Source organism: Symsagittifera roscoffensis, unplaced genomic scaffold (assembly GCF_963678635.1).
Source record: "Symsagittifera roscoffensis unplaced genomic scaffold, txSymRosc1.1 SCAFFOLD_292, whole genome shotgun sequence".
NCBI lineage: Eukaryota > Metazoa > Xenacoelomorpha > Acoela > Convolutidae > Symsagittifera > Symsagittifera roscoffensis.
In genome coordinates, this window is record NW_026970632.1 from 28,961 (window position 1) to 47,836 (window position 18,876).

An 18,876-nucleotide genomic window follows, 5' to 3' on the forward strand; every position below is an offset into this window, starting at 1 on the left:
AATCACAAAAAAAACATTTTTCATAAAAAGTTCACGGTAATTTTGTTGAAAAAATTAATGAAGAAAAAAATTTTACTTCTGACGAGTGGACTTGTGCAAATCACATTAGGATAACCAAAGGTTTTTTCCCTTTAAAGTGTAAACTTCCCTGAAAGATGTCAAAGGAAGACGAAGAGCTCAATTTGAAACATTGGAGTTATTTGAAAAGAATACGTTCCTGCCAAACCTCTTGCTGTTCAGATCAATATTTCAGCTTTAACAAGTTCAGTTAAGAACTTTGCGTGCATACAATTGTGATGTTACCCCATTGAATGAAAATCAAACCTAATACTTTAGAGTGAGTTGCCATCATTTGTTTCCTTGAAAGCTGATCCTTCTTCTGCAGTGTCAACATGGCTTGATGAACCAGGTTGCTCATCTCGAACGCGCACCCATGTAGCAACAGTCAAAAACCACATGGAAAACGTGACCCGTTCTCAATGTCTAGCGCCAAGGAAAAGCAAAAGTTAGAAACATTGGGAAGAGTGCAAGATTTTTCGGATCTTGTTTAACGTTGAAGCCGAGATGAGATTAATTGATTTTCAATTTTTGACTTTGTATATATAAACATTTAAATTTGAAACTGCAATAAATTTCTTTATCTTTCATTTAGTTTTACAGCTTCTTGAAAGTTCTCTGCCTCTTAATGCCTGACTCATCGTTTTGCTAGGAAAAAGAGAGCGTAATGAAACAGTTTGGGAGCGATTTCTAGTTGTTAATTGAATTGCAAAAAAAAATTAAAACTTCCAAAACTCAGAAAAAAAACCGAAAAATTATCTTGTGTATTTGAGGTTCTAAAGTCTTTGAACTTCTGTACAAAAAAAATAAACAAGTTGAGAGAAGCAATTTGATATGTGGCACGACTGTGTTCAGACCGCTCAATGAAGAGATACAGAGTTAAAGTAAAAACAACAAACCTAAAGTGAAAGTAGAACAACAAATTTTGTTAAGGTAAGGTAACTTTGATGACATTTCCTAAATTATTTATTCCAGTCACACAGTTTCTTTAAACCCAAATATTTTAAAGCCCTTCATTATAATCAGTAACTAAATTAGTGAATATTGAAGCTTCATAAAAAAACTAAAAGCTGCATCAATTAATTGACCTAAAAAAACTATCTGTAAAACTTTAAGTCTTTTGAAACTTTCAAACAAAAATCCACGAACAAACAAAGTACTAGCTTGTTAAGACACAACATGAAAGATCACAACATAAAAAGGAAGAAGGAAAAGATCAAGTAGTCCTTGATTACCTCAGCTTTATTGACTCATACTTTAAGGTATCAAGGTTGATTTTCTACCATTGCAAAAATTGTCGATTTTAAATGAGTGTTTTGCAAATGAGACGGAGGAGCAACGATGTCTGGTACGACAAAGAGGTTTCTACCCTTATTCTTACATGGCTAACAGAAAAAGAACTGCAGAAAAAGAATTGCCTTCCCTTTGCATCATTGGTCCGTTGTTTTGAATGGAGGAAAAATTGCAGTTTCAAAGTTGGATCTCGAAGAGGCAAGAAAAGTCTAGAGAGTTCAAATGTCGGAACTTGGAGGATAATCACAAATAATATCTTAAGTAAGATACACTCCTTCTTGCTGGCATCTTTGAAGAGTTCCGTCAAATAGTCACAAGTTTTATGGCCTGGACTCTGCGCAGCGTTTTAGTGCTTCGAACTTAGATGGAGACGCTTTCAAACGGATCCGCAAAGACTCGAATGTTCAGCTCATATCTTTATTTTGAAAGTTGATCTCAAGAACCCAGAAGAACTATATGACAGTCACCAAGAATACCCTTTAGCCCCTACCAAAGAAACAGTGACCCATAAATGTTTGAGTCCCTAGAAGAAAAATTTACTCGGTCAGATGATAAGTCAAGAAATTGCAAGAGGTTCAATTGGTAAGACCAAGAAAATACTGCAGACGTTGAGTGACAATTCTAACCAAACAATTCTGTACAAACTTTTACAAATGTATGTGAAGATGGGATTAAAACTTAAAAAAGTGCACTGTGTGGTGAAATTTGAACAAGAAGCATGGTTAGAACAAGATATCACTCTGAATGCGACTAAAAGCCAACAAGCTAGAAACAAATTTGAGAAGGATTTGTACAAAACTTTTAAAAAATTGTGTTTATGGGAAAAAATGCGATTCAAATCGCAATCGGATGCTCTTTCGCATAGTCAGACATTATCAGGCCGCCTTGCGAAAAATAAGTACATCCGAGTTCAATTCCTACAAAACTTTTGGGGAAAACTTGGCAGCGTTTCCTTCGAATCCAAAAAATAATTATTGCGATGTGCCGACAATAATGGGAGCTAGTGGTCTTGAATTAACAAAGTGTCCCATGTATAAAAAAAACCGAAAAATTATCTTGTGTATTTGAGGTTCTAAAGTCTTTGAACTTCTGTACAAAAAAAATAAACAAGTTGAGAGAAGCAATTTGATATGTGGCACGACTGTGTTCAGACCGCCCAATGAAGAGATACAGAGTTAAAGTAAAAACAACAAACCTAAAGTGAAAGTAGAACAACAACTTTTGTTAAGATAAGGTAATTTTGATGACATTTCCTAAATTATTTATTCCAGTCACACATTTTCTTTAAACCCAAATATTTTAAAGCCCTTCATTATAATCAGTAACTAAATTAGTGAATGTTGAAGCTTCATAAAAAAACTAAAAGCTGCATCAATTAATTGACCTAATAAAATCTATCTGTAAAATTTTAAGTCTTTTGAAACTTTCAAACAAAAATCCACGAACAAACAAAGTACTAGCTTGTTAAGACACAACATGAAAGATCACAACATAAAAAGGAAGAAGGAAAAGATCAAGTAGTCCTTGATTACCTCAGATTTATTGACACATACTTTAAGGTATTAAGGTTGATTTTCTACCATTGCAAAAATTGTCGATTTTAAATGAGTGTTTTGCAAATGAGACGGAGGAGCAACGATGTCTGGTACGACAAAGAGGTTTCTACCCTTATTCTTACATGGCTAACAGAAAAAGAACTGCAGAAAAAGAATTGCCTTCCCTTTGCATCATTGGTCCGTTGTTTTGAATGGAGGAAAAATTGCAGTTTCAAAGTTGGATCTCGAAGAGGCAAGAAAAGTCTAGAGAGTTCAAATGTCGAAACTTGGAGGATAATCACAACTTATATCTTAAGTAAGATACACTCCTTCTTGCTGGCATCTTTGAAGAGTTTCGTCAAATAGTCACAAGTTTTATGGCCTGGACTCTGCGCAGCGTTTTAGTGCTTCGAACTTAGATGGAGACGCTTTCAAACGGATCCGCAAAGACTCGAATGTTCAGCTCATATCTTTATTTTGGAAGTTGATCTCAAGAACCCAGAAGAACTATATGACAGTCACCAAGAATACCCTTTAGCCCCTACCAAAGAAACAGTGACCCATAAATGTTTGAGTCCCTAGAAGAAAAATTTACTCGGTCAGATGATAAGTCAAGAAATTGCAAGAGGTTCAATTGGTAAGACCAAGAAAATACTGCAGACGTTGAGTGACAATTCTAACCAAACAATTCTGTACAAACTTTTACAAATGTATGTGAAGATGGGATTAAAACTTAAAAAAGTGCACTGTGTGGTGAAATTTGAACAAGAAGCATGGTTAGAACAAGATATCACTCTGAATACGACTAAAAGCCAACAAGCTAGAAACAAATTTGAGAAGGATTTGTACAAAACTTTTAAAAAATTGTGTTTATGGGAAAAAATGCGATTCAAATCGCAATCGGATGCTCTTTCGCATAGTCAGACATTATCAGGCCGCCTTGCGAAAAATAAGTACATCCGAGTTCAATTCCTACAAAACTTTTGGGGAAAACTTGGCAGCGTTTCCTTCGAATCCAAAAAATAATTATTGCGATGTGCCGACAATAATGGGAGCTAGTGGTCTTGAATTAACAAAATATCCCATGTATAAATTCATTTTGATAAAACGAAAACTAACTTTGAGTGTAAACTTCTCTATTCTGATACGGAGAGTCTTCTGTACGAAATCAAAATTGAAGTTTTATAATGCGAATTTTCCGAAAAAAGAAATGTTTTGAAAGAACTTGACCTGCCAAATTACCCATAAAACCACCCTCTATAAGATCCGAAAAACAAAGGGTTGTTTTAGTATTCAAGTACAAGATTCCAATGGACATATTCTGCGAATTTATATCCCTCAAACCCAAGCTTTTCTCCATTTTGTCTAGAAGTAATCATATTTATTTGCCTTCAAATTTATTTTTTTTTTCAATTTTCGGCAAAAAATTGTTTTTTTTTGAAAAAAATCATTGGAGCAGAATTTTTTTGTGAAAAAGAATTTTGCTTGGTCAGCGAAACTATTTTTTTTTCTTAACGGTTTTTTGTTTTTATGAAAAATTTTTGTCGGCGAAAAGTTTTTTGTGATGACTGAGTTTTAAGGTCACGCTTGACTTTCAGGTCACCTGGTGCATCTGGACTTCAAGGTAAAAAGATGTAGCAGCCACAAAAAAATCCGTTTTCTTCACCACACATAAGTGATCATCGTTAAATTGGTTAGTAATCATTCAACTACATATGTAGACTGCAGAAAACTGTCGGCGAAAAATGAATCAAAAGCTGCTCAGAGAACGCTGACTCATCAGCGATAATGAGACACCTTGACCTCTGGCTGGTTATTCAAAACTGAAAAAATTCGAATAGCATCCGAGTCAAACGATCTTGAAACTGTGACTAAAATGAAAACATCGTTATCAGCTTTTGATGACAAACGCTACATCCTCGGTGATGGCTTGCAGACTCTTCCTTACAATCACAAAAACATTGTGGGTCAAAATGCGATTGTCATTGATGATAGCGATGACAACGTCGCCTCAGCAAATTCAGATCCAACACATGATGACGCTTTGGAAAACTGGATGCCTTTTTTTGAATGTTGACAGCCAGTGTCAAGGGATTGTGACGATTTCTTAGCTTAGGTGTCTGGATCTGGAACTCGCTAAGACTCAAAATGTTAGTTGGGACCATGCGAAAATTGATGATGATTACTCTAAGGATAGTTTTGCTTTTTAAACTACACCACTACATCGTTCGCTTCGACAACTGACAGATCAGCTCAAAAGAAGTTGCTAAACTCCAAGCCCCGGTCTGATGCAGGCAGCAAAAACCAACGACAGTGATATACATAGCGGGGATATCGACGATCTGGTGGCCAAAACTTTCGACGAGGACGAGTCGTCTTTCTTCAAGGAAACGTTTTTTGATTATGAAATATTTGAAGAAGTAGAACCACGGTCAAAAAATTGACATATTCGCTTTGAAACAAAATTAATCACATTTTTCTTCTAAAGTTAATGAAATTCAGTCATTTAATAAGAGAAATGTGTGTACAAAAATTTTGACATACAGCTATTCCGTGTTTATTGCGTATTTAAGTGCGAGATTTTCTTCCAGTTTTGCAACCCAGTGAGTCGGGGACATATTCAGTTTCAATTACTCAAAAGTGTTTCCTGGTTTCTTGTAGACTTTTGTATCTTAGTGTACGTAAATTGAAGTTGAATCAAAGTTTTAAGAAATAATGAGCAAACGAGAAATATCACAGGAAAACCAATCAGTTGTTATTGGAAAAAAAATTCAGCAAATCCTTACCAACACCAATCATGCAATCAGAACGTTCAGTGGGAAAACTCAATACTTATCGAAACTTTACATGAGGACTATTAGTTATGGATATTTACAAGATGGCCATTGATTGCCAGATAACACATGGTGAAAATTATGATCTATACTCAAAATTCATCCATGTACGATAAACCCCCCTTATAGGGCACTATATGCATACTACTTATCAACCCGAAGGGAAAACTGGAATGATTCAAGGTATTTTTTATAGTTTCTGATACGTTTTTAGGAGATTCATCTGGATTAAAATCCTCTGACCCTCAGAAATTTAAATCTACTACCCAAAAAATGAACATTGTTTTTGCAAAACTGCTAGTGCTTGGCTACAAAAAAAGAATTTAAATATCTGTAGTTTTTTCAAATCCAAAAAAGGTTAAGGTTTTTATCCAAAACTTTCTTTATCAGAAAGCATAATCGTTCTTTTTGCTTCGTCTTCGATTCGATTTGTTGATCGTAGTCCTTTTTTGGCTGCGGGAACTTCTTTAGATCAACTCTTCAAAGCGTGTTGATTAAACACGAATTGTTTTTGTTTTCGGTATGAATAAAAAGCATCTTTTGATAAAATTCCGATAAAACATAACCTCCATCTTTTGCAACTTTCTCAGCTTCAGGCGATGAAAGTACTCTGAAAACCAAGCTTTGTTGGATGAAGGTATCAATCCAGGAAATGCAAAAGTACCAAGGACAGGCTATGAAATAAACGAAATGATAAAACAAGTATTGTTTAGTGAAAACTTTAAAGCGAAGAAAGTTTTTATGAATTTTTACAATTGTTTGGACAATGTAATAATTCATAAAATTGTTTTCAGAGAATCAATGGCGAAGAAGCAATTTTTCCAATTGAAAATAGAAATTATTTCACTGAAACCATTCGTAATTAATTTGTTGGTGACCCAGTTTACTCTTAAGTCGTTTATGAAAAACGAGGAGATAGACAAGAAATTATTTTGTGGGGCAAAAAAAAGATGATACATTTATGGAATCAGATAAGATGCGAATGCTCTATCAAAACATGCTATTGGAGGTAATAAACCGAAAGGAGCTCATAATGCCTTTAGAAACAATTCTGATAACAGACTCTTACAGATATTGCCTGCATTTCACCCAGAGTTTATTTCCTTTCTAAGCATCAATACACCAAAACTCGAGTGTTTTTTGTTTCGATTTTTTTTTCGTTGTATGATATGTAAAAATACTCCCAAAGCGTGTTTTCAACCCTGTCGTGTAGTGTGGCCTTTTTTCAAGTTGGAGCCATCATGATCACTTTTGTCTTGCCAATGAAGTATTTTAAGGCTTGAACCAAAAAGAAATTTCAAGCTGTTTTTTTTTGTGGTAAGTTTTTTATACTCCTATTTTACACTCCAAAGCTATCCACAATGAATCGCTACAACAACTATGCCAGTAAAGAGCGCAGCCCATGTTGTTCATTTTGTCCCATGGTTTTTTTCAAGAAAACCTAAACTTTTTTTCCGTATATTTTCTTTTCTTTTCTAATGTTTTTGATGAAAAAGTTTTGATTTGTCTTTTAATTTCTATAATTTTATTCATGGGCTGTTTTTTGAAAAATTTCATTTGAAAATGTTTTAAATAGGTTTCTTAGTTTCCATAATTTTTTTCATGGGTTGTTTTTTTTAGTGTACGCTGTCTTAAAAAAATTGGAATGTACGTTCGAAAATCAGTATATAAATTGAGATAGAAAGCTGTGCCGTCCGCAGATTATGACAAAAGCAGCGCTTTCAGATTCTATTTTCCGGAATTGCTGACAACATATGCAAAATATTTTCTTGCGCATGTCGATATTCACTCTCCAGATCATTTGAAGAAGTTTTGCGAGCAGTTACCAACAATTTTCTAGAACACGGCGATTGTTAATCGCTGCCATCTCAATCAAGAGTTAAAGCAATTTGCAGAGCATAATGAAACCATCTGTAAGGGTTGACGATGGATTTCAGCTAGTTAGTTTCTTTGAAAAAAACTACGTACAACTGACTATAATAAATCATAATAAATCATAATAAATCATAATCATTTTCAGGTAGTCAACCAAGTAAAACTTTTCCAGAATTTTATTGTGTTTTTAAGCTGCCTGACTTGGAGACTCTGATGTCAACAAAATCGTTATTTTACAAACATCAAAAACTCGTTAGAAACAGTGCCTACCGGATAAAAATCAAAACTCGACAACACAGCAACATGTCAACACAGGTACAAGTCAACACAGCAACATCAATCAAGAAGATAAACTCATCGCGATTCAAATCCTACAGCATAACTAACAAAAAATAGCTCAAAAAAGTGTTCAAAGAAAACTCATCGCGATTAAAAATCTAAAGCATAAGTAACAAAAAACTCTGAATAAAGTGTTCAAAGAAAAAACATCTCACGCTGAGAGCCAATAAAAGTTTTCAAAAAAGCAAAAAAAAAACCTTTGCTGGAAAGCAAAAATGATATTCTTCAAAGAAATGTATGACCATTAACGAGTAGAGTTTTTGAGAATACTGGTTCAGCAGATTTAACCACAGTAATTAGACCACCAATGAGGGTATTAAATGTGACGCGAACAAAATTTTTTTCTGAGGGGTGCGAAAAAATATAGGAATGGAAAATATTTCCGGAACAAAGTGCTTAGTTTTTGGCACGTTCTTGTTCCAGAAACATCAAATGCCTAAAAGAAATTCACCTGGTTTCTTCCAAATTGAGTAGAACAGAGGAGAAAAAATACGCTTGAATTGTAAAACTTATTACGCCTGTATTGTAAAAAAGGATTCACTCAAAATGACAACGAAAGTTTAAAACAGAGATTTTAGTATTTCTCTGGAAAAATCAAGATTGTATTACAAAAAAAACTAAACGAGGTTAAAAATTGTGCCTATCGAATAATTGGCAGGCGAAAACAACATATGAACAAGTTTGAAATTCTACATTTTGATTCTAATTCAAGCTTCATGTCATAGGTGATCACCTTTCTACAAAACCAATAATAATGTGAACTTTCTAAAAGGGTGAAATGATTTTAGCTTTCAACTAGACGTCATATGCTTTTGGTTTTTTTCACTATAAAAAGAATAAATTTTTGGTGTGCGGTTTTTATTGTGTGAAAACAGTCTGATCTGAATTATGATTTTTTTTTCTTTTTTTTTCACTTTCAATCGAAGATTAATTGATAAAAAAACTTTTAAAAAAAATCCAAAAATAAATTAAAATAAAACTAATTAGTAGTCGTTCAGAAATTTGTTTTAGACGAACACAGTTAAAATGTGTTCGGAAAAAAAACTTTCAGAATTTTTTCCATTTTCTTGAAGAAGAACTTGCCTTTGTCCCACTCGACTACAGATGAAAACTTTGAAGTGTTACTTTTTGGTATATAAAAGGTTTGAAAAAACCATCTCGCCATAAAACTTTTTCACCTTTCTTTCAAACTTTTTCTCTTAAATACAAAAATTTCTGCACGGTAACAATTTTCACAAGCAAGAAAAAAAATCCAACCAGAACAAAAACGCCCTTAAATATTCAAAAACAACCACTGGAAACTGAATCCTATTGTTGTTCTGATTTTTCATGAGATTCTCAAATTCTTGATAGTCTGACGACAAGCTTCATTCGTTTTGTTGCTTCGTTTAATGTTTGAGGGCAGTCTGAATTGTTGAATTCTTCTGCAAAACTTCGAGTAGCAGTTTCCCTGCAGACATCAGGGTTTGGATTTTGACAACTCTGTTCACCGGAAGGTTCATTCAATACGCAATGGAGATTAATTGTTTTTTTTTGAGCTGAGCTAACTTTGACTTCACAGTTTTCTTAAGTTTTCTAGATTTTTGTTTTCAACAAAAATGCCGAAACAATAAGAATTTGAAATAAAAAAAACGCAATCAGTTTCTGGAAGAACAAAAAGAAGTCGTAAATTGTTTTTTTTTCATATAGATTTTAAACAGAGAAATGAGAAAAATATGTTGACTTGGCTCAATATAACATTTTGATTTAGGCTAAAACTTCCGAAACAAATTGAATCAAACTCAAATTTAGATTTTCGTATTCACAGTTATTATTTTGCTAAGTTGTAAGTTACTGACTCAAAAAAAGAGATTGAAAATTAGAAGGTGAGAAAGAGCAGTGGTCATGAATATGTGCATAAAGTTTGAACAATTAATGATTCGTTTGAATTAATGTATGAGGTTTTAGAACCTTTTTCTCCAGCTCGTTTCTGCGCCCTACTCGATCCATCGTATTGTGCAGAACTTAAATCCTTACTACTTACTTCTTTCGCCCTCGTGTTTTTTGTCCTCGTGTAAACTTGTTTTTTCGACAATGGCTGATGATTTGTGAGTTCTTGTCATTTTTTACTATCCTAGCACGGTTTTTAATATATTTCTGCGCTACATAAAGTTCTCATTTTTTTATCCGAGCAGTTCGGCTTTTTGAGAAACTGAAATCTAATCTGTTTTAACTTGCTGATTATATCGAATCTACTAGAGTACACTCTGCAAACGAAGAGCGTGAATTTTTTTCAGATGCTTTCATCCATAAGAAGTGAGAGGATGAGTCAATTTGGATTGCGTTGCCGGACACAATTCAGTTAAGATTGTCGGTAAAATCGAACTCTTAGTGAAAAAATTTACATATTGCGAGTTTCAATCGACATGACTGAAACTATTGATAAACAGAAGCAAATCCTCGAAAGTGATATACTAATTCTAATTTACATGCTTTTATGTTTATGTAAATTTTACCGCGAAATTGATGTTTGTGAAATGAGAAGTCTCGTTGATTGCCTATGAGAGGCAAAAATTATTTTGTCTGGTGAACTGCCGAAGTCAAGGTAAAAACAGTAGAAGTTTCTTTTAAAGCAAGATAGAGCAAAACTGAGCCTATACAGTGACCACTAGGAATATTTGTGACGATTAGTCATAAATTGAAGCTTGAAAAAAAATTTTCACCTCAACCATGTCCCCTCTAGTCGCACTGGAAAGTAATAAAAGTGGGAGTATGGAGGCAGTGGACTTCACTGAAAATAATATGAATAACTTAATTGAGGTTTTTTGAGAAAATTGGAAAAGTTTGGGGCTTTTAAAGTCCACGATGTGATCTGTCGAAATGTCAATCAATAAATCAGTCCTAAATAACAACCAAAATTTCGAAAATTTTGGCCAGCAATACAAAAGACAGCACGACCGCGATCCCACTCGACAGTTTGTTTTTCTTTCTGTTGATGTCTCCTAATAAATTTTCTCAAGCCAGATGATAAATTTTCTTAATTTCCTGCGCTTCAGAGTAAATTTTTCATTTTCGCAAGCACGCTTTTAAAGATTTGATGATGAAATCGGATCTTTTGAAAAATTAAAACAAATTTTTTTACAAACAGAATTAGCTGTTTTAATCAATAAAGTTATTGAGCAAAAGATTTCTATGTTTGGGCATATGTTCATTTGTATGTTTTTCCAAGGTTTTTGATATTGAACAGATTTGATGATCAAGTCGGTTCTTTGAAAGCTTTAAACAAACTGTTTTACAAGCAGAATTAGCTGTTTTGATCAATAAAGTTTTTGAGCAAAAGATTTCTATGTTTGGGCATGTTTAAGTGGGTGTTAACTAAATTTATCCCTAAAGCATAGATGGATCAGCATACTGTACTTTGATCTAAAAGCAAAATACTTCATTGAAGTCTGTTAGGTTAGTTATGTCATCACTCGAAAAATGTAATATGACTCCGAAAACATCGGGAAGCCTTTCAATCCAGTTGAAGCCTTAGAGTCTAGCTTGGAGTCCAAAAACGAATGAGATCATTGAAATGTTGTTGGTTCCAGGCCAATCCGCTGTTCTTAAAATCAATTTGTTTCGAATTCAAAAGCTTAGAATATAGTTGAGTTGCTAAAACATTGTCTGATATCAAAAAAAAATAAATTAACCACGTGAAAAACACCCCAAAGCAAAAGAGTGAAAATTCATCAACTATGAAGCTTTGTATGTTTTTCCACCGTCTTGTTGTAAGAGTTCATTTTTCAATTTTTTTTATTGTGAACGTTTTTGTCGTACAACCTTAAAAGAAACTTGTCTCGATGAAGCTTCTCGGTTACGTGTCACGAATAAAAACTAATCGCTACAAGTTATGCTTTTTTCTTACTAAAATCCATTACCTTAACTTCATTACGCGACTATCTGTATTATCATGTAAGCTCCAGTCCATGTCTTTTTTCGAACTTGTAATATTTTTCGAGCGTTTCTTTTGATTAAATAGGTATATAAAAGAAAATAATTTGAAAATCATTCTTCTCTCATTTGTCACTGCAATCTGCAATCAAATGTGCTGCATTTTTTTGTTTTTTTTTGTTTCAAAATTCCCTTCCCGTAAGAAAAATTGGTTTTTGATTATTAAAGCGTTTAAACTAACTAAATGCTCACAATTCGATTTTGGTAAGTATCCACTATATTTTTTGCTAATCAGCCAGTTAGAACAGCATACTTTTTGGCATGTTGTGAAAGATGTCGTACAAAGATTATAGCTGTGATTTGTTCCGAAGATTCGTCCTAAATACACTCTCGCATTTGTTTCGAATTCAAAAGCTTAGAATATAGTTGAGTTGCTAAAACATTGTCTGATACCTAAAAAAAATAAATTAACCACATGAAAAACACCCCAAGGCAAAAGAGTGAAAATTCATCAACTATGAAGCTTTGTATGTTTTTCCACCGTCTTGTTGCAAGAGTTCAATTTTCAATTTTTTTTATTGTGAACGTTTTTGTCGTACAACCTTAAAAGAAACTTGTCTCGATGAAGCTTCTCGGTTACGTGTCACGAATAAAAACTAATCGCTACAAGTTATGCTTTTTTCTTACTAAATTCCATTACCTTAACTTCATTACGCGACTATCTGTATTATCATGTAAGCTCCAGTCCATGTCTTTTTTCGAACTTGTAATATTTTTCGAGCGTTTCTTTTGATTAAATAGGTATATAAAAGAAAATGATTTGAAAATCATTCTTCTCTCATTTGTCACTGCAATCTGCAATCAAATGTGCTGCATTTTTTTGTTTTTTTTGTTTCAAAATTCCTTTCCCGTAAGAAAAATTGGTTTTTGATTATTAAAGGGTTTAAACTAACTAAATGCTCACAATTCGATTTTGGTAAGTATCCATTATATTTTTTGCTAATCAGCCAGTTAGAACAGCATACTTTTTGGCATGTTGTCAAAGATGTCGTACAAAGATTATAGCTGTGATTTGTTCCGAAGATTCGTCCTAACTACACTCCCGCATTTGGAACTGAATCAGCATTGTCTCGATAAAACAATTTAATTGTTTTTGAAACAAATTTAAATGTGTAGTGGACAAACTTTCAAAATTTATTTTAGTTTTTCAGAAATTTAATATATGCCTAATATATAACATTTCTGTCAGAATAAAATATAAAGTGTTAAAAAGTTCAACAGAGTTTGAGGTCCGGTTTAACCTGCTCACCAATGATTTTTTGCCCATACTGACAAGAAATGGATTGTCAGTATGCTAAACTGATCATCCATTTCAGTGTGCTGTACTGACAATTCATTGATACACTACACTGATAAAATAGCAGAGATTTGCAAAATTGGATTTGGTTCTATTTAAAAGCGATTTAGTTTGATAGAAAAATGTAGCTTTTTTGACACATTTGCCTGGTTTCATTTTTGACAATTTTTGTGTATCAATTTTTACAAAAATTCATGCTGATTTCAATTCTAAGTTGTGGTATTTTTTATATCACTTTCCTATACGTGTTAGATCAGTAAAATCGATTTACATCAGTTTAAAGTGATTTATATTGATTTTTCAACAACTTTCTTTCCTTTATTTTAGAGAGGTTAAATGGCGATTATTTTCAGGTATTAATATCTTTCCCATAAAACCAAGTTTCGAGAAAATTTTTTTGAAAGTATGATTTTAGATTGAGCTTTTGTTTGACTGATTGGCCTAAAAATTAACCACGAGGATTACTTATATTTTAATTTTCTGAAAAAAAAATACTTTTTTTTAATTTGTTTTCAAAATTGTTTTTCATTAGCCTAACAGAATTGAGCATAAAACATTTTTGATGAAATTGCATGTTTTCACTTCTCGTTCTTGCTGAAACAGATAGTTGTGCACAATTGTAAAGGAAATCCCCAAAATGCAAAATTAAGCGGTAGAGAAAACTCTCCTTGAATGACACTCGCTCTTTATAGCTTCGAGTACAAAAATTTGCTCAAGCTTCGAACGAAAAAAATAGTTAATTTTCATCAGTTTCGTTGAGAGTTTGATGATTTCCATTACCTTGCAAAAGTCAAATTTAATCCACTTTTATTCATTGAAATATTTTTTTTCTACCGTAGAAATCTCTTAAATCCATCCTAAATCGATCAACGTATCTAAACAGGACATCGTAAGTAAATTTCTATACAGTATATTATCTGTATAAGAATCAATTCAAGTCGAATACAATCTCAAGTTTGTCAGTGCGGTTCGGGTGACTTCGTTTCCTGATTGCATATAATTGAGAGCCTCATCTTCCAGTATTCAATTTTAAAAGGATTAGATTTCAGCCAATCATTTTGGTTGCCTTCTCAAAACGCTAGAATCGCTAAACCTTATAGTAATTCTTGCCCCAATAACTAATTAGATAATAAGTTGGGATAAAAATTGTGCGTCCAAACTTTAGAAAAACCTTAGATTTAGTTAAAAAGCCTTACCAACACCTTGATTCAAAAAATTATAAGGTAGTAATCTATTATGAAAAAAACTAAGTCAATCGTTTTGAATGTATAAAAAATTACAATTTTGAGAAGCTATACCAAAGTTTTTCTACCGGTTGTTAAAATAACCTTTAGAAAACCCGCTAAGATAGTAAACTAATTTCCCGATACTTTAGAAACGAAGCGTCGTAATACTTTAATAATTTTTCTAAGAATTTAGAAAAGCTGTTGTTTTGGTGAAGCAACCTTGCCAACAGCTCTTTGGTTTAAAAAAGATATACGATAGTTCATGAGAAGTGAAAAATGTTTTTATATTTTTTTTGATTCCTTGAATCTATTTTTGGCGACGTGTTTCAAAATAACCTTTTTTAGACACAAAGTTCATAAAAACCTTTTTGAGACCGCTACGTTTGAACTAGTTTGCTAATTTTTTGAGAGCTTCATCAAATTCATTTAACCATCAAGACTTGCAAATAATTGTTTGGACCGCTGAGAGCCAGAAAGTCCGTTCATACCTTTGAAGGTGAAATGACAAGCATCAAATTGAGTTAACTAAGGACTCTCATATAGCTAAAGCCACGAGTTTTAAGAATCTTGTCTAAAATCGCATATTTTAATATTGCAAAAACTATACTCTCAAGTAATCATTTGGAGCACCATCCCGGAAATAATTGTACTCACGCTTCGATAGAATTTTCTATTTTTTTAGTCGTCGGTATGAACAAAGTCTAAAGATTTTGACTGGACAAAAACGTTTGAATCAAAGAAGAGCTATTTTTTAACGAATGAGAAATAATGATACTGGGGGTATAATGCTCTGAAAATAATGGTGTCACTCAGGAACCATCCCAAAACTTTTTACCGAATTGTTATTAACATGATTGTAATACTAAACCAGAGGCCGTTCTGAAATCTCCTGATTTTCAGCTTAATCTCCAAAAAACAAACTGAGAACAAAACCTAATCAAAAATACTAAAAAAATCCTGTGACTCATTTCATAATTTCGAAGAAATTTCTTTCAAAAAAATCACGAAATTTTGGTATATGCAAGCTCAATGAAAACAACTTTGAACAAAATAATTTTGATGCCAAAATGAATTCTTCGAGTAATTTTTCGAGCGCAAATTTTATCAGAAAAAGAGAAACGTTTTGAACTGAAAACTGGCGCTCGCAGCCTAATAAAACAGTTTGGTTGCATTTTTTTCCGGCTTCTTTTTTTGGTATCTTGAAATAGGTTACAAAGAGTCATTTATACACATAAAAAGAAACAACAACTTTGTTCCAGATAATTTGCGCTCATTCAACTAGCAATCGATAAGAAATGATATTGCGCTGCGTTTTCTCACCAATTATTTTTGTTGAAATCTTCTGTGATCGGACTCCTCGAAGGGCCTTACGTACCGTGAGTTCGATGCACGTAAAAATATTTAAGTTTAATCACACAAAAAAATCAAATTTAAATTCAAATAATTTTCGTCGCTTTAACAACATATAAACTTTATTTTGAATTCTTTATTATTTTTTTATGAGCATCACTTCGCACTAAAATTTTCGGTAATATTTCGATTTCAATCAATCAGTAAAGTGTTTATCATCTCTGCTTCTTAACTCTCTGAATTCCAATACTGTTTGAATCTGTCCCTGTTTAGGCAACAACGGGGTAAATAGCTTCACTGGCCACCCCACATTTGTTGTTCTTGTTTCTCGCCATCTTGATGTAGCCACTCAGCCCCCAACTTTTACCCCAGCTGTTTTTGACCCACCAAAATTCTGTTTATTTTTGGTGAATTATTACAATAGGTGGCACAAGTGAATTTTTTGGATCTGTAATGTAGTGGTTGTGTTCGTTTTTTTTTTAAAGATAAAAACCATGTGATTAAAATTGAGGTCCGTGTTCTTCAAAATATCTCGAAATTGTAGCTTTTTTGTTTTTTGACAGATCAAATAAATGGAATCTTATTGTTGGTAATATTCGAAAAAGGAAAACTAAAAGTCAAAAAGGACGAATTACCCGAATCAAGTCTACGGCTCAAGAAAAATGATAGTTATTTTGTCGTTCTAACAATGGTCCACAATGAAGCATCTTGCTTTTTGTAATATTGTCTATCAAAGAACCTTTAATTTAATGCCACCATATTTTAATAATTCACCTTCATTGCCGGAGCCTCCGTAGCCGACTACTAGAACAGCGTGATCGAGTGAGTATTGACTGCATGCAGCGGGGTCGTATATTCCGTCCTTGTACAGTTGGAAGCTAGAGTGACTGGCGTCGATGGCAATCGAGCAGGGTCCAACAGTCGCCACAGTTTCCTAACGCTTCTTTTGTTATTTACCTTTTTTTCTAAATAATTAGAAAAAAAAATTAAAGATTAAGTTATGCAGCAGTAATTAAAGTTGAAGCAAAAGAATGAAGATGAAGTTAAGCAGCAGTAGAGAAAAATTGAAGAGAAAAAACTTGAAGTAAAAGCGCCAAAAAACTTAAGCAACAACAAAAAATATACATTGCACACTTTACATCTAATTGCGTTGTATTTTTTAAACCTCTTTTGGTGTTATCTCAAACAACCCACAATTCAAAACAAAACCCTGGTTATGGTTCCATAGAAGGCACAGAAAATTGCCCACGTATGAAACCGTTGGACTAATGCATTTTCCGTAGATGGTTCCATATTTTTTTCATAAAGGAAGCATCTTCGAATAATGTCAAAAAAAGTTTGCCTTATTGAACTCTAATGTTTTGTACGTCGTCATCTACGGTGACATGTAAGTTTTTTTTGAAAAAACCAAACAAACATAATTTATTAGAAATCAAACATTTTAGTTCAAGAAAACACTAAAAATGATAGATCGAAAAAATCATGTTGTTGTAGCATTTTCGTCTCAATTTTTAACCTATACTTTTCAAGTTTTTTTTGTAATTTAAATGAAAAAACAACAAAAGACGCGTCTTCATTCCTTGAGTAGATTCTCGTTTCCTCGGGGCAGTTGAACGTGGTGGGAGACCTTCACAACTTTCTCCTTGCCTTCATCCTTGCAAGTGCCACGGCGCTCGGTGATTCCTGGAAACAAGTTGGAACTTTTGTTCGGATTTTTACGAGCTAATCAGACTAGAGTTGTCAGTTGATATGACCTCTTGTTGACGTCTATACCAGAAACGTGCGTATCATTCATTTTCATATACTGGTTTGACCTTTTAACATACAATTCTTAAACAAAATTTTTATCATCTGAAAATCAGTCAAGTCTTGAGCTGAATTTTGAAAAAAAAAAATTGTTTGTGATATTTTAATTGTCAAGAAAACGCGGAAGACAAAGACTTTTACTTTTATAATTTTGTCTACTCCAAAGTTACCAAAACCAATTTGGGATCAAATCGAAAAAAAAACATTCTTATTGACCTTAATTCTACCAGCAAGTCACCGATGGTTCCTTATGAATTTATATCAACCAGAAATTAATGCCCAATTAAATCTCAACAAAAACAACCCTAACTTGATACTGAGCTAACTGGACTTTGTTTGTGGTTTTCGAGATTGGGTTTTTAAACAAGATAAAATATAAATAAATATTAGAAATTACAGAGACAGGTAATTTTTTGACAGGCTTGATAGCAGAAACCCTAATAAACAAATTCTTGCCTTCTTAAAAACGATTATATATAATTATGTTGCATTATAATTTACCTGACACATATCTGTAGTCTGCCTCTGCAATAGATCCCCCATTCCTGGCCAGCCAAGTCAGAGCAGTTCCCATGTCTCCCCCATTACAGCCTCCATCTGTGTGATCACAATCCACCAACTGCTGCTCACTCAAACCGATCAACTTCCCTGAAAAAGTGAACAAAATGACCTCAAAAAACGTTTTTGGTGGTACGAAAAGTTTGGACTCGCCTCTGGGAGAGTGAGGAATCGCTTTGACTTTAAAAGTTTTCGCTTCCAACTTCTGCAAATGACAGCTTTCGTATTATATAAATTAACCCAGCCTAAGCCAAATCAGTTACCATAACTATATAAACCAACAAATAATACTTCGCAGTTATGCAAAAATAATGTCAGAATTATGTCGCGGTTACAAAGATGACAAGGGTTTCAACCAAAGGGGAAGGGTACCGGAAAAACCTTCCCCCTGTCAGGGAGTCCGATAGAAACATAAGATTGCACAAGAAAAAGTACAAGCATAGACCGGCTAACTGGTGGCAGCATCAAAAGTCACAGTCTTCAAAGTTGATTCCATGATAATTCAGTTGAGAATCTGTTGAATTGTTAATTCTAAGCTCACATAAAAAATAAGTGGATGCATCCCTGTAACTAGCGCGAAGTGTCACTTCCCTTGCTGAACCCCTCCCTCTCGGTCTGAACTCGTTAATACATATAGACCGCTTTCAGTCCATCCGGTCCGTGTTTATGCCCCTCGATATAATTCCAGTGGGACTCTCTTGGTTGTCGCGGTATTCGTAGGTAAGAACCCCGAA

At 33.6% G+C, this 18,876-nt stretch overlaps 2 protein-coding genes across 2 annotated transcripts in view; both read right to left on the reverse strand.

The window, feature by feature from the left end:
* The window catches only part of LOC134855883 (procathepsin L-like), a 36,176-nt gene that overhangs the window by 2,210 nt on the left and 15,090 nt on the right, over positions 1 to 18,876 (reverse strand). Inside the window, exon 5 of the mRNA XM_063872269.1 lies at positions 18,086 to 18,232. Coding sequence (XP_063728339.1) covers positions 18,086 to 18,232 — 147 coding nt within the window. The remainder of the gene's footprint in view (positions 1 to 18,085; positions 18,233 to 18,876) is intronic.
* Positions 15,859 to 17,573, reverse strand: LOC134855884 (digestive cysteine proteinase 2-like). Its single transcript, XM_063872270.1, has 4 exons — positions 17,552 to 17,573; positions 17,355 to 17,461; positions 16,553 to 16,709; positions 15,859 to 16,172 (listed from the first exon to the last, which is right to left on the reverse strand). The coding sequence occupies exons 1-4, from the start codon at positions 17,571 to 17,573 to the stop codon at positions 16,048 to 16,050; spliced, it is 411 nt and encodes a 136-aa protein (XP_063728340.1). The 3' UTR covers positions 15,859 to 16,047.

What these genes read in the sequence shown, in the direction of transcription:
- LOC134855884 (XM_063872270.1), bottom strand. Translation starts at nt 17,573, where the DNA reads ATGAATGATACGCACGTTTCTG. An exon ending in GAATGATACGCACGTTTCTG is followed by an intron (nt 17,462 to 17,551) that starts GTATAGACGTCA and finishes ACTTGTTTCCAG; the next exon opens with GAATCACCGAGCGCCGTGGC. An exon ending in ACGAGAATCTACTCAAGGAA is followed by an intron (nt 16,710 to 17,354) that starts TGAAGACGCGTC and finishes AAGCGTTAGGAA; the next exon opens with ACTGTGGCGACTGTTGGACC.